The sequence below is a fragment of the Mobula birostris genome, chromosome 21 (assembly GCF_030028105.1).
Source record: "Mobula birostris isolate sMobBir1 chromosome 21, sMobBir1.hap1, whole genome shotgun sequence".
Taxonomy (NCBI): domain Eukaryota; kingdom Metazoa; phylum Chordata; class Chondrichthyes; order Myliobatiformes; family Myliobatidae; genus Mobula; species Mobula birostris.
Genome location: NC_092390.1, coordinates 30,600,819 through 30,624,689, shown reverse-complemented (window position 1 = coordinate 30,624,689; position 23,871 = coordinate 30,600,819). Strand labels below are relative to the sequence as shown.

At 38.8% G+C, this 23,871-nt stretch overlaps 1 protein-coding gene across 1 annotated transcript in view; it reads right to left on the bottom strand.

Moving 5' to 3' along the window:
* The window catches only part of pcdh15b (protocadherin-related 15b), a 780,285-nt gene that overhangs the window by 405,089 nt on the left and 351,325 nt on the right, over positions 1–23,871 (bottom strand). The window contains exons 15-16 of the mRNA XM_072239829.1: positions 7,390–7,469; positions 541–634 (exon numbers count right to left, since the gene is read on the bottom strand). Of these exons, the coding sequence (XP_072095930.1) occupies positions 541–634; positions 7,390–7,469 (174 nt within the window). The remainder of the gene's footprint in view (positions 1–540; positions 635–7,389; positions 7,470–23,871) is intronic.

Here is a 23,871-nt window from a genome sequence, read left to right as displayed (position 1 = left end):
ATAAAGTATAAAGTATAATAGAGCTTCCATCAAAAATATGAGATGGGATCAGGGAAAGGAGGGAGGCACTGATAGAACCAGAGATGTCTCATTTTGGGGTCTGAGTTTATTTGAGAAGGGGTAGGATGTGGTGAGACTATTGGACGAACAGTTTAGTAATGGAGGAGTTAAAAGTAGAGTATAGGCTTTACATTAGTTGAGATTTAGTTTGGCACAGTGCAATGAAAGTATGGTTGCCCAAGGATCACAAATATTTGCTGCACAGGACAATATGGATCTATTTCCCAGGCAGAGTAGACATGCACCTTAACAGCTTGACACAGCCCTTATTCTGAAGATGCATCAGAAATGACCACTGTTAAGTGCCCAGTTAAACATGTATTCAAGTGCAAAATGATCCAGAAATGATTCTGTCATTCTGTAAAAATCACAATTCAATCACATAACACAACAACAAATCAATTTAATTTATCAGCCCATAACTTCAATATGAATAACAGAATGGCTGAAAATGTAAATCAAAGAACTTAATTGACTTACTGAATCAGGTTTGCCATCCGATGCCGTGACAATCAATATGTATCGATCAGTACTCTCCCTGTCTAAAGATTTTTCTAAGACTAACAGTCCAGTGCTAGGGAAAAAGAGAATATAAGAAATAGTTTCAATGAACATACTGCAGAAGTTTAAGAGGTTAGAAATGGGCCAAAGTGTATTGAGATTTTAGAATGAATTACTGTAATTTTAAGCAACATTAAAAATTTCAGTCTGTAATACTGTATATCACACACAAATTGATATTATTATACACAGATAAAACATATATTACACATAAAAATTGTCATTATTCTATATAGAAGGAGCAAATTCAGCACACTTCATAATATTTTTGTGAAACCACTGTCTGCTGTTCCTGATTGTGCCTTGACTCAATCTCTATTTCAGACCGTTGTGAAATACAGCGGATTCCAGTTAATTGGGACACATCGGGACCAGTACATCTTGGTCCAATTAAGCAGCTGCCCACATTATCTGAAGGATCATGGAACTAGTTAAAAAGGTATAAAAAAGGCAAACTACCATTTAACTGAGTAACAAATTGTTACGTATTGAAACTTCAAAACATAAAACTAATCAAAAGAAAGGCATGGAGCTAGGAATAATGTGTCTCCTTCGTTCTTCACTTTTAGTAAGGCACGCCTATATGATGTGGTGGCATAATGATGTATGCCATTCACGTATTTAGTATATATAATCCATAATAAATTACTTGAACAAAGAATGGTTAATCAAACAATATATTTACAATATTGCTCAAACATAACTAAACTATGAAATACATAAAACAAATATATGTTTAAGTGAAGTACAGAACAAATTAGAATGCTACTAGTAATGCCCTGGTTAAGATTTCTACTGCTATGCTGTGAGGTATTTCTATTTTAGCAGTTTTCTGCAAAAGCAGTATGTCCTGTTGGTAAGAGTACACAGATATACAAATATTAGAAGAGAAATAAGAAAGAATAAAAAAATGTTACCTCAAACAGTCTAACAGGAGGGGGTCATCACTTCCCCGGCTACAGGTTGACTCATTATAGAGCCTAATGGCCGCGGGTGAGAATGACATCATATAGCGTTCCTTGGAGCAGCGCAGTTGTCTTGGTCCATTACTAAAAGTGCTCCTCTGTTCAGCCAAGGTGGCAAGCAGAGGGTGAAAAACATTGTCCACAATTGCCAGAATTTTCAGGAGAGTCCTTTGTTCAGTTTGACTCCTATAATAGAGCCAGCCTTTTTAATCAGTTTATTGAGCCTGTTGGCATCACCCGTGTTGATGCCATTGCCTCAGCACACCACCATATAGAAGATTGTACTTGTGACAACAGACTGCTAGAACACGTGATAGAAAGGCCTACATACTTCAAAGGATCTCAGTTTCCTCAGGAAGTAAAGGCAACTCATCTCTTCTTGTAAACAGCCTCTGTGTTGGTGCTCCACTCAAGTCTGTCATCCAGGTGCACCCCCAGGTACTTGTAGGTCCTCACCACAAACAGTGAAAGGGACCAGTGCAGGCTTAGTCTTCTTAAAGTCCTTCACCATCTCCTTTGTCTTACTGATGTTGAGCTGCAGATGATTCAGCTTGCACCATTTGACAAAGTTCTCCTGTCCTCCCTACATACACCCAACTATTGCTGAGTCATCAGAGAATTTCTGCAGATGACATGACTCAGTGTTGTATCTAAAGTCTGACGTATACAGGGTAAACAGGAAGGAAGCCAATACAGTCCTCTGTGGTGCCCCAGGGATTAATTAAATTAATTAAAGATAATTAAATTTAAGGTATTTTAATGAAAATACATTTACTTGTATTTATATGTAAATTTTATTAAATCAATATAGTTAATATTTGTTTCACTTCATGAGACAGAGGGCAGTGCCAAAGATAAAGACTTTTTAAAAGAAGTATTTGGGGTTTTAGCAGAGAGCAGTACAATCTCAGTCAAGGGTTTCCAAAACAAGAAGGTGCCAGTGACCAATGTGACTAATGACAACATCCTGCAGATAATTCAGGAAACTACTTTTTCTTGGTTTACATATGCTTCTTCTACTAAACTGCATGTGACTGGAGCCTGCAATTTACATTTGATGATATGCTTTAGTAGCTGACTGAGCGATTTAGTGCTTTTGGTGTCTCTGGGGGAATTCAGCAAGGTTGAGAGCAGAGTGTGTGGTCTAAAGGCAGAGCACGAATCCATGATCAGCTCTGATACTTCTCGCTGATCAAAACATTGAGCAAGAGTGAAATCAACGAGGATGAGAGCTGAAGGCGAGCAGGTGTTCAGTGCCATCTGCTTGTGTTTGACCAGTCTCCCTCTCCCTCTCACACAATGCTGCCAGAGGAAGGTGCAGGAGTCTTGGATCCCATTTTGCAAGGTATGATCAGGGTGGTTCACTGTGGTGGACTCTTTTTTGTAGGTCTCTGCGGTGCATGTTACACGTTTCTGGATTCTGTTTATTCTTTTTGACGCATGTGTGATTTGTTCTATTTTTCAACTGTTGGGTGTTTGATGTTTTCTTTGAACAAGTTCCATGGTGTTTCTTTGTTTTTGTGGCCGCCTGCAGGAGATTGAATCTCAGTGTTGTATACTGTATACACACTTTGATAATAAATGTACTTTGAATCTTTGAGCAAAAGATTTCTATCTGAAGAACTCTGCACAAATTTATAGAGTTGTAAAGATATGAGAAGAGTTAAAAGGACATTTTAACTCATGAGGTAATAAAGTGGTGATGTTGATTTGGTCATATACAAGAGTCTGACTGAGATGTAGTAGTGGATGAGATTCAGCAGTTTCCCTAATCCAACAGATACGAAGTTCCTACTGCTGATCACAAGAACTGCAGGGAAATGGGATGTTGTACTCAGTATTATTCAAGTTATAGAGCTAAAGGAATCTGGTAGTGACACTGTCCAGAATATAAGAAAAAGGAGCTTAACAGGGGCATATTGTCCCCTCAAGCCCGCTCCACCATTCAACAACATAATGGCTGATCATCTGCTTTGTTCACTTTCATGCCTGATTCCCACATGCTTCAACCCCCTGCAATGCCTGTCCAGTGGTAGAGTTAAGGATATCCTGCAGTTGACAAAAAGTTTAGAAAAGAACGCAGAGGATCAATTTACTCTGAGCAACGTCGGAGAGTCCTTTATGAGAGCTTGACAAGCGACTTCTAGTTGACTACCCAAATCATAGACAATTTGCAGCAGACCAAAGCAGACTAAATGTAAGGCTGGAAACATGACTGGAAGTGGAATTATAATTGATGGAAGTGATATGGGAAGCAAAAGTTTCTTGGAAAATTAAGTCATAGTTATCTGGGGTGCAGCCATAATTGAGAATAACCATGTTTTAATATCACTGCTCCTTGAGTAGGCTGGAAACCCCACTCAGGCTTATTGTCTCATTTACATTTTCCTTTTCAATGTAACAATAATAACTCATCACACATCAACTGACACTTCTCATATCCACTTTCTCAAATCAGCCATCTCCCCACTATGCCACAGCCCAACCAAAGCCACCCCTGACTCCCCAATTATTGATAATCATCAGGTCAGAAAATGACCACTGATTCACTAATTTGCTCACCACAGAGTTCAACCAGTCCTGTTGCTTCTTCTGCTCAAGCCTTGGCTCCAACTTCTTAATTTGACCATCTAACCAAGAAACCATCACCATGGCTTTCCCTATTTCTGACTCCATCTGAGGTCTCAACTTCCCAATTTAAGCCCAACAATACAGCCTTGATCAGTCCCTTGCATCAGGCAACAATGGTTTATCACATGTCCTCCCAATCACCTGTGTATTTCTAGGGCATAAAATTTACCGGCAGCAATAAAGTACTAATGACAAGGTCACAGCAAGGCAACATTCAGAGTGCCCTAAGAGATTGCACAGAGAACATATAATAAGTTCAATGAATTAACGAATGGAGACAAAGGCTACCCGAGTTCACGAGTAACTCGAGTTGGACATAGATGTTTGAGGTACTAGATCTTCAGTAAATGTTGGCGAATGTAGGAAGTGAGATGGTTCTGAAATGAAAGAATGAGGTGAAGGCAAAAAACAAAAAGGCCCAAAATAGGTTCAATATGGGGAGTTACAAAATAAGAAAAGACTGAAGGAGGTATGTTATGAACTATTTAACAGTAATCGTAGCATTAGACTGAGCAGAAAATCAGAGGAGCGCACTGTATAAAACGTACATTGTAATGACCTGGGGCAGAGTAGGTAACTATCAAAATTAGGCTGGAAAGTGCATTAGTAAAATGCTTTAAGACACTTTTCTATAATAATGTAGAACAATCAAGAAAGGAGAGAACTATTTTAGATTGAATATTTATGTAATAAGATAGGGTTAATTAGCAGTCTTATTGTAAAAGATCCTTCTGGAAAGAATCATAGAATTTTCATATTAATCTTATAATATTAATATAAATTAATTTAAAACAAAAATGATTTCTGAGGTTTCAGAACTGTTAATTAGATTAGAAAATTACATTAAAAATGATGCTGGTACAGAAAAGCAATGAAAATTCTAAAATTTCTCAATAAGTATGGAGCCTTTAATGAAAATATATTACTACGTGTAATTGAAGGAATTAAGGATTGTATTAGATTAAAAGAAGAATCTCAAATGTGACCAAGGACTGAATTGGTTGATTACAAAAATTAACAACCAAGTAATTAGAAGAAAGAGGAATACTTAATGAGAATAAACTAACAAGACAGACTAAAAGGATTCCAAAGGCTTTTGTAAGTAGACAACAACGCATAATTTCCTGGGTGACACAGACAGAAGAAATTATATAGAGGAATATGAAACTAGCAGAGATGTTAAACAAATATTTTGACTCTCTCTTTACAGAAGAGAGTTCATAACTGGAATTTTTGTGTAACCAAAGGTCTAATGAGTCTGTAAAACATCAAGTAATTAATATTAATGAAGAGCAATTACTGGAACAATTAACAGGACTAAAATCTGACAGATTCCCTTACCTGAAGGGCAGAGGTGTTGAGGTTCATGAACAGTCTCTATGGTTTGAAAATTAATAACTGTAACCTCATTGTTTTAGGAAACAAGGAAGAGTAAAAAAGAGGAACTTTAGGCCAGTTAGCCTGACATCAGAAGCATGGATAATAATAGGACCTATTATTAATGCCCTGGTAACAGGATTTAGAAATTCACAACATGTTTAGACTGAATTAACATGGTTTTATGAAATCTTGCATATTGATTTTTTTTTAGGATTTTTGAATGCTCAACTAATGAAATAATAAAAAGAGAACCATGGATGAGCCTTGAATTTTCAGAAGACTTGAGACACATTCGATCTGATCACCTTGGGGTAACACTTCCCTATTTGAAAAAAAAACTTTTAATGCATTATATTTAACTTTCATGGTGGTTAATTGATGTTACTCACAAATTATCAAAATTTGTGAGTTTGATAGCATGTTATTTAAAATCAAACTTTTAGGTGACACAGTGGAACATATAACATTACTGCACAGTACAGGGCCTTTGGCCCACGATGTTATGCTGACTTTTGAAAATTAATCTTAAGATCAATCTAATCTATCTCTCCTACATAGCCCTCCATTTTTCTATCATCTGTGTGCCTGTCTAAGAGTTTCTTAAATGTCCCTAATGTATCTGCCTCTACCACCACCCTCAACAGGGCATTCCACGGACCCACCTCTCTCTACGTAAAAGGTATTATTCAATAACAATTTTTATTTTTTATTCCCACCATCATAAGAGTTAAAACCCTGTTTCTGCGCTGATGAACCCACAGCAGATACACAACTGATAAATTTACCTACTTCAGCCTATGCGATTGAGATGACTGAAGCCACTGTACACACTCCCAACACAAACCCATGCCCTGCCTCTGACAATATGCTTACACCAGACTCTACTTGCAATATATTTGTATCATACTAATACTGCCATATAAACTGCAAAATCTTCCATTTTGTCACCTGCTGCTGAACCTTTCACCCCTGTCTTTTGTACTTCTCAACTAACTTGCGGTGTTTTTCTGATCAGGCTTTCATCTTTCATCCTCTGTAGAATTAATCGTCTTTAGAATTCTTCTACCGCCATCCTAACAGAGTCCCATCAGTACATCACTTTACTGCTTTTTCTCTGCTCTGACTCCTGGTTGAGCAATAACTTGATCCTAAAATTCAATAATTCCTACCCAAATCCTTTCAAGGTCTTTTCCCTTCCTCCCTCCATTATAAGTGATCATATTTTGCTCCTGATCTCCAGAACTTTCATCAAAAATCTTTCCTTTCTATCTCATTTGTCCTTCAGAAGTCCTCAAAGGCTTGCTTCCAAACACAAGCGTTTACTTATTGCTCTTAATATTGGCCAATGTGGTTTGCTATCACATTCTATTTGTTAATGTTATCATGAACTATATTTCACTTTGGTACATGTGCATTAAATAAGCAAAACCTTCCTTTTGAGAGCAGGGAATGCATAATTTTGACAAGACTTTAAGAAGTATCTTGACTTTGTTAAGTGGAAGCAAAACAACAAGATTATTCCTATAAGGAAATCCATAAGGTTTACTTCATGCTTTCACTGCCTAATCATAGCCTGATTCTGAGTTCCACCACCGGAAGTTTTGACAGCATGAATCTTCCCAGCAAGATTTTAAAACTAGAACTTTTTACAAAGGCATTTACTGGCATATGTGGAACTGACAACACAAAAGTAAACATATTGCTACTTGCTATTAGTTATGTACGAATGGCAAATTCAAATTCAGACAAGTAACAGATGTGCAGTTAAATAAGGATATCCATTTCCACTTACCTTTGAGTAATGTTGAAAACCTGCTGTGGATCTCCATTTATAATACGATAAGTGATTGGATCTCTCTCACGATCTGTGGCCTAAATATATAAAATGGAAGCAGTGTTATAATTCAATAATTAAAGGCTATTAACTAAACAAACCATTAATCTGAAATTTTTGGAACTTTTGGAATGTATTTTCTTGTGCTGTTACTTTGCATTAATTGTATTAAAGCTATGATACTCTTTATTTAGTAATTCCTGATTACTGTTAGAATCACATTTTAATTAAGTTCAACAATTTCAGGCTTCCTTGGTGTGTGATTGTGCAATTGAACTTGAGCACTTGAATTGTCTGCTATAGAAAACAAGGCCATTAACCTTCAAGAAAAGGACTGTACAGAAAGACTTACAAGAAACTGTATAGAGTGAGAATATGTATGTCAGTGAGAAGGATATGTCAAAGCACAGTTTAACATCTCCACTGAAATAATGGAAAGTGCACAAGAAACAATTAAACATTTATCAGCTAATATTACACAGTCATTTCAGAATTTCTAATGAACGCTCCATTGAGTATTTCACTGAGCATGCAGTTATTACCACAAATCATAAAATTTGATAGCCACTCCCTAATCAGATGTTTCTGGCAAGAGCAGCACTTAAAACAAAGCCAAGGGAGGAAGTTATTGATTAGCAGTACCTAATCAAATGGCTCCATGGAAAATATGTAGGCTTGTTATTTTCTCATCACAATTTCTCACTGGTTTGGATCAAGTTGGCCTCAGTTTGCATCGTGTTAGCCTCTTGTAGGATATCTTTGCTACCTTCTGCAACAGCATAAACTCTAGGATCCTGCTGGCTGTGCTGCTGCGATCATTCCATGAGACGGTAAGTTATTTCTGGAGTCAGTGTGGTCCACCATAGGATGGAAGAAGCTACAGCTCAGCCTACTGTGATAAACCTCTAACTGCTACGATTTCAAAAACACAAGAGATTCTGCAGATGCTGGAAGTCCAGGGTAACACACACAAAATGAAGGAGGAACTCAGCAGGTTATACAGCATCGATGTAAGGGAATAAACAATCAATATTTCGGGCTGTGATCTTTCATCTGGACCTTCATTCTGATGATGGGTCTCAGTCTTAAACAACAATTCTTTATTCCTTTCCATATATGCTGCCTGACCTGCTGGGTTCCTCCAGCATTTTGTATGTGTTACCCCGTGATTTAAAAAGAAATTTTCAATTTTTCTAAATGTTTCAAAATATCAAAGCATTTGGACAACAATAGAAGAATATTTATATAAATTAAAAGATTTTTAAAAAGTTACAAATCCATTCACTTTAAACCTGTGTAAATTGATTAGTGTTACTAATTAAAATAAAGTAACACCTTTTTCAGTTGAAGTTGCATTCAAATGAATAGGTTGTGTTATTGATGTTAAGCAGAGGGGTCAGATAATCAAATGTGTCCAACCCATTCAGTCAGTTCCTTACAGAATAGTTACTGCACTTAGTTCTGAATCCATCAGCGGAACAAGATGTCTAATGTGCCACCCTGCCACACTCAGTTTCCATATTTCCAGAGTGCAGGTGTGGAAGACTGGAATCCATCCCCAAGATATGGATGCAACAGCTGAAGCAACTTGACCTGTTGAGTTTTGACCAGTTTTTAGAAATTATCGAATTTTAGGACTGCTGAAGAGATGTGCAAAATTCATCAGCCAGGCAACAGAGTTCAGCAAATTCTCCAGGTCTTGATAATGTACTAGTGAATGTTTGCACAAACACTGATAATTTCAGAGAAGACAGTGAATGCTGGAAATTTGAAACCATTATTGAAAATACCCTAATTATTCAGCAGGTCAGACAGCAGCATGTAGAGAAAAGGAGTCAGCATTTCAGCTCGATGACTCTTCATCAGAGCTTATCCAGAATGAACTTCCTGTCTCTTTCACTGGATTCTACATGGCCTGTTAAGTTCTTTAAGAATTTTCTGACAATACTACCCAGGTAGCAAGGTTCCTGAGTTATCAGTGATGGTGTTAGTGTAAAGCCAGCCTATCCTTTCAGTGAATACCATATTTGGGGTACGATTTCAAGCCTAATGAAGCAAAATGTGACTGAAAAACTTGACACCATTGCTGTTGTTGTTCAGTTGAGGGGAGGAAGAGGTTAATGTTTTCCAATATTTCCACTCCTTCTCTCTGACAATCAGCAAATTGTCAACTAAACCCTAAATATCCATGCGTAGCAAGTGAAGCGGTTGCAGTAATTAACATCCTACCCTGTGTGCCAGGCTCTAATGACGTGTTTGTCTTTATTGTAAAGAGAAGAAGGTTAGAAAGTCTACCCACAACTATACAGGTTATTGGTGAGATCACACCTGGACTACTGTGTACAATTAAAGGAGGGATAGACTGGGATTAGAGATAGTTCAAAGAATACAAGTATATTACGAGGAGAAGATGAAAAGGGAGCACTATCCTTCCTCTGTTCCTTTTGAGGGTGAAGCTCAGCTTCATTTAGATGCAATGATGTTCGTTCCGGTGAGATTAATGCAACCAGTCCTCCCTTTGTCAGTAATGCCACTTTGAAAGGGAAGAAAACTTCATGTGAAAGGAGGTTAGTGGTTTTGCCAGCTGCCTAGATGTTGTCTAATTTGTGCAAAAGAGAATATGGCATTTTGGTAACTGGTTTTCATAGACAGTATTTGTAGCATTCCATGACAACTCAGTATTTGAGAACAATATCCTTTTCTATTCATCTGTAATAAAATCAGAAATGGATTGCACAGCTTACTCTGCCTATACTATTTCTTTGAAAGCTCTTCTTCATCCCCTTTCTTTTTTCTGCCACACAGCCTCTGACATGTCCCCACTATGATTTATCCAATTCCATTTTCATTTTTAAAAATAAAACACACTGTCCTATTCACAAGATCTCCCTCCCATCCCCATCACTCCTATATCATACACACTCCACAGACTCATAGATTGCTGTATGAGTGTGGTCGGCAACATCTAGTATCCATGGAAATTTGCCAAAGAGAGGAAGCGAAAAGCCTGTCTTATCCTTCTTTTCCTGTTGCTAACGAGACGTGTAAATGGTTGCATAAGAAAATAGATAGTCTGTTACATTTCTGGACTGTCAATTAGCTGAAGAAAATGTGTTTCCAAAGGGCATCAAAAAGGCTCTGCTGACTGGAAGTTCAAAACTACTTCGGGTTCAACACCAAGTCTAATTGCTCACTGTGCCTGCAGTCTCCATGATAAGCTTCCAGATTAGTATCTTAGGCACATTGACCCTGCAGTGGTGACTGTGATGGGAGTGTGATCTGTCTGCCCTTTTGAAATGGCCTTGAGAGACCCTGACTGTCAATAATTCTGTCAGTTCTGGCATTTGAAAGATTGGTGTTAGCTGTTCCACCACTCTGTCCTCTTCTGCCACTCACCCACAGCCCCAAGCCTCATCCATCCTGATGTAATCCAGCAAAATAAAATGCAAAGGGGAACAAACTGCTGCGGAAGTTTCAATGGCAGCCGTTCATAATCAACGCTGGTTTATAAAAAACATTTTTAAGAACATAAATCAATGTGTCTGAGTACAGGATTTATTTTAATCTGCTCTTAATTGATTAATCTTTCATGGTCTAGCTACAATAAAAAAAAGTAGCTGATAGGAAAAAATAAATTTTATTTTCCAACAAGTATGGCATAGAAACTGAAAATTTCAACACAGGCACATTTCGTTTAAAGTTTCCATAAGCATTCATTATTAAATTCCAGTTAAAAGACCAGAGTAATCTTAGAGCTACATGACATCACCCCATTTCTCTCAAAGTTCATTAAACTTAATGCAATTCCTTCTCTTCTAGTTTCTACTGCATTGGTCTGGTTTCTGACCTACCTACATAGCTGAGGCAAGGCAGGTCAGAGATACTAATGACAAATTTGATAGTGGAAGTAATAATACCCATTCATCTTTCAATAGAATTTGACAGGGCAGCATTTAACGAAACCACTAGCTGCCAAACAAATCTATTCAGTTCACCAGGAAGGAAATTGACCATCATTACCCTATTCAGGACTCTAAATCTAAAAACAATCTAGTTGATTCAAGGTTGAGTCAGTTGCAAGGAAAACAAATACAATGATAGCATTCATTTCAAGAGGACTAAAATATAAAAGCAAGGTAGTACTGCTGAGGCTTTATAAAACAATGTCCAGAAAATATATGGAATATTGACACCAACTTTGGATCACATACCTAAGAAAGAACATGCCAGTTGCTGACGGGGTCCAGAGGAAATCCACGAGAATGATCTCAGGAATGGAAGGCTAATGGATGAAAAGCATTTGATGTCTTTGGGCCTGCACACAAAGGAATTCAGAAAAACGAGGAAGGAATCTCATTGAAATCTACCAGATACTGAAAGGCCTGGACAGAGTGGACATAGAGCAGATACTTCCATTAGTAAGAGAGTTCAGAATCCAAGAGGGCAGGGTCAGAATAAAGGGACGTCTCTTTAAAACTAAGGTGAGGAGGGACTTTTTCAGCTAGAGGTTGGAAAATCTGTGGAAGCCAAGTTATTGGGTGTACTTTAGCATAAATTCGTAGATTCTTGGTTGATAGGGAGATTAAGAGTTGAACAGAAAGAGAGAGAACGGGGTGTAAAAAAATACCAGCCAAGATTGAATGGAGGAGCAGATGTAATGGGCTGTATAGCCTACTGTAATTCTGTTCTTATATATTAAGGTCTTATGATTTATTAGTTCTCCTCTGAAATGATCCAGGAAGCTATTCAACTTTAAAGACAAACAGATGAAGAAAATAAATGCTGGCCAATCCAATAAAATACACATCATATGAATAAGTTGAAAAAAATTCTATTCTAATACATTACCTTACAGAAGGAAAGTACTAGTGATGTAATTAAAACAAACTGTTGAAAATACTGGTCAGGCAGTAATTGCAAGGAGAGAAACAGTTAATATTTCAAGTCCGGGAACACCTGAAGAGAGAAGTAAGGCTAATATTCAAATTCCATTGTCTGTTGCCACATTTGGGATAGGAAGAGATAAAATGTATGTTAAGATGAGGAGACAGTAGAAAGGCAAAGTGAATGCAGTGGAATCAAGATAGGTGACTACATGGCCAAGTGAAAAAACAACAGTAGAAAGCATAAACTGAATACAGGGGATTCAAGGGTAGGAAGCAGATCGAGCACAACACAAGAAAAGGTAAGACAATTAAAAATGGCAAAAAGGGCAAGTCTAAAGGGTTTATGTCCAAATGCATAAAGCATTCAATATAAGCTTGTTAAATTAATGGCACAGACAGAGGTGAATGGATATGATTTGATGGTCTTTACAGAAACGTCCATTCAAGTAGATTAAAACTGTAAACACATGCATGATTATTTCATTTGGAAGAATTGGTGGGGAGGAAAAGGTAGCAGAGTAGAACTGTTAGTATAAGGTGAAATAAGAATAGCTGTGAGAGACGATCCAGGCTCAGAAGATATTGGCTCCATTTGAGAGAAGATAGAAAAACCAAGGGATGGAAGATACTGATAGGAGTAGGATGTAGACTTTCACATAGTGGCCATACCATAGGAAAGGGTGCTGAATCGACAGATCCACAAGGGTGTAAAAATAGTGTAATAAAGATGGAAGTATTTATGGGTTAATTCAGTTGCAAACAATAGCTTTGAGAACAAATTCTCAAAGCGGGAGGAGAAGATGGCAGCGCGCCACGCGTGCGCAGCTCTCCAGTGAAAAATGATGTTGTATCTGATAAATAGGGGCCGTGGACAATTCTGGTTGATGGAGAATGGACGTGAAAGCACAGAGGAACATCTGGAGAAATTTCTGAAACACCCATCCGCTGCTGTCGTTACTGTGTGGTCGGGAATCTTTTGGAGGGTAGGCCTCAAAATCCCCGGCCTTGCCTGCTTTTGGCGACCGAGAAGGGGGTAGAATCGTTCGGCAGAGATGCCGCTCAGTACTCGGTGTCAGAGAGCTGATCAGAGCTCGAAGCTTTCGGATGACTCAGAGTCGGATTGTGGTCGGCATGGCAGGAAGAGTTTTCCTTCCTTTTCTCGTCTGCGTGAGATGTGGGACATTTGAGAAACTTTGAACTTTACTGTGCTCACGGACTTTCTTCATTAAGTTATGGTATTGTTACACTGTTTGTAACTATATGTATAATTATGTGGTTTTGTCAGTTTTTTCAGTGTTGGTTTGTCCTGTGTTTTGTGATATCACACCAGAGGAAATAATGTATCATTTCTTAATGCATGCATTACTAAATGACAATAAAAGGGGACTACGTGTCTTCATAATCTAAAAAAAAATTCACAGAAGGTATTTCAAGATAGTTTCCCAGAGCAACAGGAAAAAGTCTCTGGCTACTCTCAATCTATGTCTCTTACCATCTTATATCACTTAACAACCTGTCTCTCATACACCTTCGCTGCAAAGAGAAAAAAAATCCGAGGTCACTTGGCCTATTCTCATTCTGCATCCAGGTAAGTCTCCTCTGCACCCTCTTTAAAGCTTCCACTCCCTTCCTATAAAGGAGCGACCAATGATAAGCAGGGACAGAAGTGCTGCAAGTGCCAGAATCTGATATAATGACAATGATATTGAGAACAATTAGGAGAGAAATGAAGGTCAAATAGAACCAGATGAGGGAGGGGATCCAGTGGGTGAAGTGTGAGGGTAGAAGTTGGATGGAACCAGGAGGGGAAGGGGGATGAAAATTGGTGATGGGGTGGTAGGAGTTTGAAAATGGGAACAAAAAAGGGAATACTGGAGGTGGATTGGAAGGAGGGAGGGAGGGAGAGGGACAGGCAAACAGACAGGTCAGTGTAGGAATAAGAAGGGGAGTTAAAATGACATGACATACAATCGAGAGTTCGGGATAGCCTCTCTGTCCTAATGTGGGGTCTCAATTTGACTCCACTGTTTATTTTTTGCACTAGATCTGTGGTCTATTGTGTCCCCTGACCAGCTGCGTATTTACAACACTCTGTTCGAATTAATGCCTGATTTAATTACTGCTTTTCTGTTTTAATTACTGCCTTCTATATTTCTTCCAAAACCCTGGTTCCTTCTCTACAATAAACCAGGTCAAAGATTCCCTTCACTCTCAATGGTGTCAAGCACCAAAACTACAGAATTATTCCTCACTACAAAACCAAGCCCAAGCATCATCAATGCAACCAAAAGCTAGTACGACTTCTTCCGTTATGAGGGAACAGGAGCCAGCTCCTGCAGACCCACCATTTACTGAAATTTTGAACTCATTCAGACCTGGGATTGAAAGAAGTGTGGAGCTAGAGAAGAAGTGACTGCAGGGCTTGACATGGAGAATGGTGGAAGCTGAGATGAATAGCACATTTCTGTACGTCCTCAGCCAACCCATTCATGGCCAGTAACACTCCCTGGAAAAGGACAGATCATTATAGATTGTATTCATAACCACCACCAAAGAGCAGCATGAGCATGGGCAGCAGAAGTGGGAGCCAGCATTGCTTCTTGGGTATATCCATGCTTAAGCAAAGAGCAATTAACCAGAATCCACTGTGTTAGTAAATTTTACCTTAATTTCCTCCCATCAACATGTTAATGATAGAAAAATAAGGTATGCCAGTAACTGGACAGATTAGATTTCTTTTGTATGCACACTACATAGGCTATAAGAGTTTCTTAATCAGTACCCTCAGGAAAGTTACCTTCAACAGGTTCAACACTTTTACTCGTTCAAGTTGATATGTGGCGATGTTTTATGATGATTGCAGAGTTCAATCCATTTGCAACACCGTTCATCAGCCTTCTACGTCTGTGTGCCACCAGGTATGGATGGCATTCAGGTCTGAGGTGATGAATGGTCAGTAAGATTCACACCCAGCAGGTGACCAGTAACAACTACATCCAGTTACAGGGTATCGAACTATCTCCAACTACTCTGGGCGTTCAACAGCATTACTATTTGTTGCATCCTCTATAGTTAGAAATACTACCAATCAGTGTCCTAAATGGAGCAGCCATGAAGTTTTAACTCCATCTTCAAGTCACATGTCTGGTAACTGCTTTATTAATTTCCAACAGCCTGCTTGTCATATAGTAGATTCAACGACACTCAAGAATTTCTGATCATCCAGAACAAAGCAGCTTACCTAATGTTCAACTGAGATCACCATCTTAAATATCTAGTTCCTCTCTCATTAATGCACCATTACTGTAGTGTTGCACCATGTAAACCTAATTAGTCTTCTGACAATTGGAATCACAGAGCAGAGAAACAGACCATTTGGCCTATCATGTCCATGCTGGCCATCACATATCTATCTATATTAATCCCATTTAACAGTATTTAGTCTATAGCCTTTTATGCCACAGCATTCATGTACCTACTGGAAACTCTTAAATGTTCCACGATTACCTACCTCCAGGAACCCCGCTCATGCATTGTCATCCAGATCCTAGAGGTGATCCTGGTGATAAAATTCTGTCTCAATTCCCTCTAAGCCTTTTACCCTTTACCCTAAATCTATATCATACAAGTTCTATCTATAACACATACAACATGCTGGAGGAACGCAACGAGTCAGGTTGCATGTATGGAGAGGAATAAGCGGTCAATATTTTGGGCTCAGAAACTTCAACAGGACGAGAAATGAAGGGGAAAGGAGCCAAAATAAGATGGGGTGGGGTTGACGGGAAGGAGTGTAAGCTGCTAGGTGATAGGTGAAACCAGGTAAGGGAGTACAAGGAAGTCGCTTCTTTCCCTTTCCTTTTCAGTCCTGATGGAGAGTCTTGGCCTGACACATTGACTGTTTATTCCTTTCCATAGATGCTGCCTGACCTGCTGCACTCCTCCAGCAATAACTTGTCATCATCCAGAACAAAGCAGCTTTCTTAATGTTCAGCTTCATTCATTATCATAAATATTTACTCCCCTTCTAATCAATGCACCATGGCTGCAGTGTGCACCAACGGAGAGACGCCCCACAGCAATTTAGTCAGTTTTCTGGCAATTAGAAACACAGAGCAAAGGAACAGGCCCTATAGCCCACTATGTGTATTCCGACTGTAGGAAACTCACACACAGGAGGGGTTGAGGAGAATATAGATCAGCTCTGATCCTACTGAATGGCAGGGCAGGGCAGACTTGAAGAGATGGATGTCCAGTAACACTGTTTTGTTTGGCTGTATTCACAGGGATTCATGTATGGTTGAATGACAATTAAACTTGAACTATGAACTATTCCTGCTCTCTTCTTGTTTTCCACCTTATATACCTGTCCTGCCACTTCCAGGGATTTTTGCATTTGTACATGAAGAATTCTCTATTCTTCAATAGTCTCTTGGACCCAAACATCCACATCCCTTATGAGTCCTCCCAAAGGGATCTGCCAATCTGCCTAGTGTGCAGATTGTCATAGGTTTTCCTTATCCTTGTCTCCAGTGATATTTCATGTCCCCTCTTGTCCTCCTAATTTCCTTTTTAAGTAACCTCCCAGTTGCCATACTTAAAATACCCCTGAAGGGCTTTTTCTTCACTTTAAGCTCTCTGTATCTGTCTTCTACTTCCTGTTTTCTCTTTATTTGACTCTTGGTATTTCTTTGTGGACTTGCTATTGTTAACATTCACCCTAGTGGGACTTATTAGTTCTGAGCTCTTAACGTTTCAATTTGAATAACACCCACTTATTAGATGTAAGCAGTTGCCGGTCTATTTTTGTCAGATCCGATATTATGATTTTTGAAATTGGCCTTCCTCCATTTCATGACCTGAATCTCCAAACAATTGTTATCCTTTTCCATAATTATCTTGAAACCCTGAATTATGGTCATTATCTCCACAATGTTATTTAATTGGCATTTCAACTTCTTTCCCAGCTAACATTAGGTACAATTCTGCCTCTTCTTTAGAATGGTTATCTATATATTGAATACATTTTAAAAATTCCACTCCCTCCATGCACTTTGCACTAAAGCAATCAATATCAAGGAAGTTGAAATCCTCTGCCACCATAGCTTTATTATTCTTACATGTCTCTGTGATTTGAATACATGTCTGCTCCTCAATATCCTGCTGTAAGACCAGTAGAATATCTCTGTCTAATTGACAATATGTTTTTTGTTCCTAAGTATCTATATGATTTGATCTGAGGAGATTTATTGAAAATTCTCCCTCATAACTACAGTAACGGACCCTATCAATAATCCTGCAATGCAACTTCCTCTTTTGTGTCCCACCCGACCCTCAATCCCCATCCTATATGAAGTTCCACATCTTAGAATTTTGAGGTGTCAGTCCTGCTCTTCCCTTATGGGCACTGGAATTCGTACTTGACAAACTTGGGGAGGATCTTCCTCAGATAGACTGCAGCAATTCAAAAACTGGTGAGCCACTGCTTTCTCACAGGTCATTAGCTATAGGTAATAAATGACAGCTGTGCCTAAAATGCATACAACTCGCAATGGAATGAGAACAACATTAGATGAAATAATTCAGTTTGAAACAACACACACAAAATGCTGGAGGAACTCAATATCTATGCATGTATGGAAAGGAATAAAGAGTTGATGTTTTAGGCTGAGACCCTTCACCTGATGTGTACTCTGGATTTTCAGCATCTGCAGAATCTCTTGTGTATTTAATTTGAAATCAGCAGCCCAAAATTGACATTGGAGAACAATATGGGTGCACAGCTTTTCCTGATTCAATGAAATCAAAGTTGATCAATATTATGCCTAGTTGGTTGTAACCTTCAGTGCTGTCAATCATCCCAGCCTTGAATGTCTGCAGACATTCAATCGTAATTCCTGCCTGCTACATGAACTATTAAATGTTTCAGTTCAGTGAAGAAATACAATTAAAATCATAGGCGTAGCTATTTGATCACTTCCATTCATGTAATGTGCTATATTCAGCAATTTGGGGATTTATAAAAATAAATGAACTGATAAATGAATTTCTGAAAGTTCATCAGGATTGTGGGAGTTAGATGAAGATGTTGCAACTCTATCCAAATGGTATTTTTTAATAAAATGCTTGAGAGTAATTAGATGCATAGATATAATTTGACATTTTTTCACTAAGTTTGGATATTTTAAAAAACTATGGGAGACTACAACTTTATCTGTCTACCAGTTTATACAGTTGTATCATTCTTACCTGATATACCAAAAAGCCAAGGAAAGCTTAAATCATTCATTAGGCTTCACTATCAAGACAAGTTACATACAATGGTGTGGGCCAAAATATTCAAGTATGCATCCTAGTCTTTTATGCCTTATGCCTCTGAAACTCATCCAGGCTAGTAAGTCTCAATGAAACTATCAGCATAACAAATGGTAAAAGGTAAAAACACATTTAAAAACAATTGTACTAAATGTACATCTGCATGTAAAAGCATACTTAATTTGATACTAACTCCATAAATCTCTGACTAACCAATAATATTCTTTTTTTGAAATCAGAATTTAAGTTATTGCAACTTAAAGGACTCCTGTGCTTCAGTTAACCTTTGATTAAATTATCAGGGGCCTCCTGCAAGAAGTAAGAAAAGTAAATGAACCAAATATTGAGGAAGCAGGGAAAGACTTGCACAGATTAGGAGAGCAGGAAAAGAATTGGCAGATGCAATACAGTGTAGAGAAGTACAGTATATGCCCTTGTTCTTTGGTCAAAGGAATTAAGGTGCAGACTGTATTCTAAATGGGGAGCAAATTCAGAAATCGGCATTGCAAACGGACTTGAGAGAACCAATGCAGGATTCCCTAAAGGTTAAATTGCAGGTAGTACGTATGGCAAATGCATAGTTAGCATTTGTTTTGAGTACAGCAGAAAACAAAAACAAGGATGCAAAAGGCCCCATATGAAAGGATGGGCAGGCATTGGAGAAGGTTCAGAGGAGGCTTATGAGAATGATCCTTGGAATGAAAGGGTTAATATACGGAAGCATTCGATTGCTCAGGGCCTGTACTACTCACTAGGGAGTCTAGGACCATAGAGTCATAGAAAAGTACAGCACAGAAACAGGCCATTTGTTTCATCTAATCCATGATGTACCATTTAAACTGCCTACTCCCATCGATCAGCTCTCCATATGAGTGACAATCCAATCCAACAATAAATACTGCTGATAGTTTGACCAATTCTGTGAAAGATCAGTTTCTTTGTTTTGAAAGATTTTGGAGAGAAGTTTGAAAGGTAGAAACAAGTTCTTAAAAAGTTGTGCTAACAATAAATCTACATATTAAACCATACATTCAGTGGCCACTTTATTAGGTACACCTGTACACTCACTTGTTAATGCAAATATCTAATCAACCAATCATCCGGCAGCAGCACTATGCATAAAAGCATGTAAACATGGTCAAGAGGTTCAGTTGTTGTTCAAACCAAACTTTAGAAAGGTAAAGAATGTGATGGCTTGACACCAACCTACTATACCCTATACTGTGCCTACTGTCTTGTTTATTATTTATTGTGCACTTTATGCAGTCCTGGATAGGTCTGTAGTCTAGTGTAGTTTTTGTGTTTTTTCTTACGTAGTTCAGTGTAGTTTTTGTATCATTTCATGTAGCACCATGGTCCTGGAAAACGTTGTCTCATTTTTACTATGTTCTGTACCAGCAATTATGGTTGAAATGACAATAAAAAGTGACTTGACTTGAATGATTGTTGGTGCCAGACAGGGTGGTTTGAGTATCTCAGAAACTGCTGATCTCCGGGGATTTCCATGCACAACAGTCTCTAGAGTTTACAGAGAATAGTGCAAAATAACCCAAAAGATTCTAGTGAGTGGCAGTTCTGTGGGTGAAAACATCTTGTTAATGAGAGAGGTCAGAAAGAAATGCCCACACTGGTTCAAGATGACAGTAACACAAATAACCATACATTACAACTGTGGTGCGTAGAGAGCATCTCTGAATGTAAAATATGTCGAACCTTGAAGTGGATGGGCTACAGCAGCACAGTACCTTGAACATTGTGACGGAGCACTCGATAAACACACTCCACACACACACACAAATATACAAACTAATCATTTTCTTGCTATTCAGCTCAAACACAAGAAAATCTGCAGATGCTGGAAATGCGTGTGTGTGTGTTGTGTATATCGCTCGTTATTCTGCTGTTGCTGTGCTGAGTGTATGCACTGCAATACCTTCCTTGGTATATTCTCACAATGGGTCCTAAATGGAGCTGAACTGAGCTAATGCACTTGGTTGGCTTTATGGTGCCTTTCCCACCATACACAACATTTCATTTCTTTAGTTATGGGGAATGTGTTAATGTGTATACTGTATATTTTTTGGACACAATATTTAAGGTAGACACTTCTGTCTATTTTGTACTATGATTGTAACTACATTGTGGGGTGCATTATATTCTGATTCATGTGCTAACTTTGTGGGAAATTAAAAATGGTATGTCCTGGTGCCTAATAAATGGGTCAAATCGCTCTCAGTGGGAGAGCGAGAGAGAGAGCGAAATTGTCAGACATTCACAATGAGCAAAATAGTATGGAGATATTATTGTGTTTTCTGGTAGATATCTTTTTGTAAATATTGGCATTACTTCCTTCCAATATTTTTGTTAATTTTTGTCAGTTTGTTTTTTGATACACCTAATAAATACCTGTGCACTAAAGCGCTAAGAGACTTCAGCTGTTTTTTCTTTGGTCATAACCCATATATCTAACAACATACACTCATTGGCTATTAAGTACAGGAGGTACCAATCATTTGGCAACTAAATGTACTTAAAATATCTGGTTAATTGTTTGTTGATTTTAACATGTTTGGAAACTGCTTACTTGCTTTCTGCTGTTATCGGATGTTCAAGAAGAGCGAAATGTGGGTGTACTTCATGCATGACTTCTGTGCACCTGGTCATAAATATGAGGGGTGATTGATAAGTTTGTGGCCTAAGATAGAAGGAGTCAATTTTAGAAAACCTAGCACATTTATTTTTCAACATAGTCCCTTCCCACATTTACACACTTAGTCCAGCGGTCGTGGAGCATACGGATCTTGGACCTCCAGAAAGTGCCCACAGCAGGGGTGATTGATAAGTTCATGGCCTAAGGTAGAAGGAGATGAGTTATACAGCTCTCGTTACATGCACATGCAGGTCAACTCTTTGAGTGATTATACAGAAAGTTTGAAGTTAATAACTCATCTCTTTCTATCTTAGGCCACAAACTTATCAATCACCCCTGATGAGTTATTAACTTCAAATTTTCTGCATAATCACTTAAAGATCTGACCTGCATGTGCATGTAACGAGAGCTGTATAACTCATCTATTTCTACCTTAGGCCGCAAACTTATCAGTCACCCCTGCTGTGGACACTTTCTGGAGGTCCAAGGTCCGTTTGTTCCACGACCGCTGGACTTAGTTTAGTGTATAAGTGTAGGAGGGGACTATGTTTAAAAATAGATGTGCTACGTTTTCTAAAATTGACCCCTTCTACCTTAGGCCACAAACTTATCAATCACCCCTCGTATACCTAAGAGAACACATACATTTCTATTGTCAGCAATGAAACCAATAGACCACTCATTAATAGGAGAGGCTTCTACTATTTTAGTTGGACATGATCTGTAGCTGAAGGCAGTTCTTTATATAGGTGATTTCTAGATAGCTGGGCATCTGTAAAAATTCAAATGCACAGTAGCACATCACCATCACTCATGTATGGATCATCCAAGAAGACAGTGAGATAGAGATCCCAGTGACTGTAGACATGGCCTTAGATCACAAGAGAATAGGGTAGAATGTTTACATATACCAGCCTCCCGGTGTGCTGAGAAGTTTGAGAATCACTCTAGAATACTGCACACCAGAGGGCTGAAATACATGCCACATTAGACAGAGCAATCCTGAGTAAGGAGTAGGCAAAGTATGATGTAGGCAATGCTGGAAGAGATGGCACAGAGTCCTGGTGTTGGTGTTGCTGCCTGAAAGCTCTAGAACCTCAGGTTTGACCCTGATCCAGGTTCCTGTCTGTGAGAAGTTTGCACATCTCCCTGTGACCCTGAGCTCTGCTTTCTCTCTATACTCCTCCTTCCTATACACGTCTCAAAGATGTGTAAAGATGTAGCTAAATTAGCTATTTTAGATCCCACTGCCTCCAGTACCGATGGGTGACAGCAGAATCGAAGGAATGGACTTGTATGAGGAAAAATGGGATTAGTAAAGGATTAGTGTAAATGAGGGATTGATTGTTCAAATGCAAGTTTATTGTCAAATGAATAAGTACAGGTTTCCCCCACCATCCGAAGGTAGAGCATTCCTATGAAACGGTTCGTAAGCGTTCGCAGACCCAAAAATAACCTACCAAATCATGCCAAATAACACAGAAAACCTAAAATAACAGTAACATATAGTAAAAGCAGGAATTATATGATAAATACACAGCCTATATAAAGTAGAAATAGTTTTCCACAATCATTGCCGGCACTGTTCTCCATAGCGGAAATCTCACGCAAGCGCTCTTGGCAGAAATTTTCACGCAAGCGCTGTTGGCAGAAACACTCTCTCCAGTAACCTTTAAGCTATGAAGCTGCCAAATTGTACCAAATAACACATAAAAATACGCAGCCGATATAAAGTAGAAATAATGTATGTACAGTGTAGTATCACTTACCGGAATTGGGACAGCACCGAGCACACTGATGATGGTGTGTTAGACTGAGTCGTCACAGGTTGGGGTGAAACAGTGGCCCCCACCTCCGGGCCGCCGACTGATACATTGCTGCGAAGCACGCAGGGCTCCAGCGGTAGCCGGAACACACCTAGCACATCTTTAAGAAAAAAACCAAAATAAACATGCTAATTAATTAGGTGCCGCCGACACGTAATTGTCGGCCCAGATCAGAGGTAATTGCTGATTGCACCTAAAATTAATTAGCATGTTTATTTCGGTTTTTTTCTTAAAGATGTGCTGTGTGCCTCCTGGCTACCGCTGCATTCTCCGCGAATCGGTATCTGTCCGTGGCCTGAGTGTTGGGGTGGTGGGACACTGGGGAGTCATCTCATCGTCGTCTGTTTCCATTAGAGCAGGCAGCTCATCTTCTCCTATGACTGCGCGCCTCGATGTCGAAGGTCAAGGTTCGTCATCTGTTGTGGCTGATGTGGAAGGCTTGCTGAGCCTCGCGCATTTTTCTATCATACAGTTCTTTGTAAGCAGTCAAATCATCCTGCAAATATCCTCTAAACCTACGTAACCTTTCAAAATTAAAGTCGTACATTATCATTGCAGTGAAAATCTCACGCAGTTGCTTCACGTTCATTTCGCTAATGAATTCGGTTTCGATTGCTATCCTTTCCTCTTCCAATTGCATCAGCTCTTCATCTATCAGTTCTTGGTCATGGGATGCCAAAACCTCTTTAACATCATCTTCCCTTACTCACTCTTCCTTCAGTTAGAAAATCCCTTACTCACTCTTCCTTCAGTTAGTCCTGAC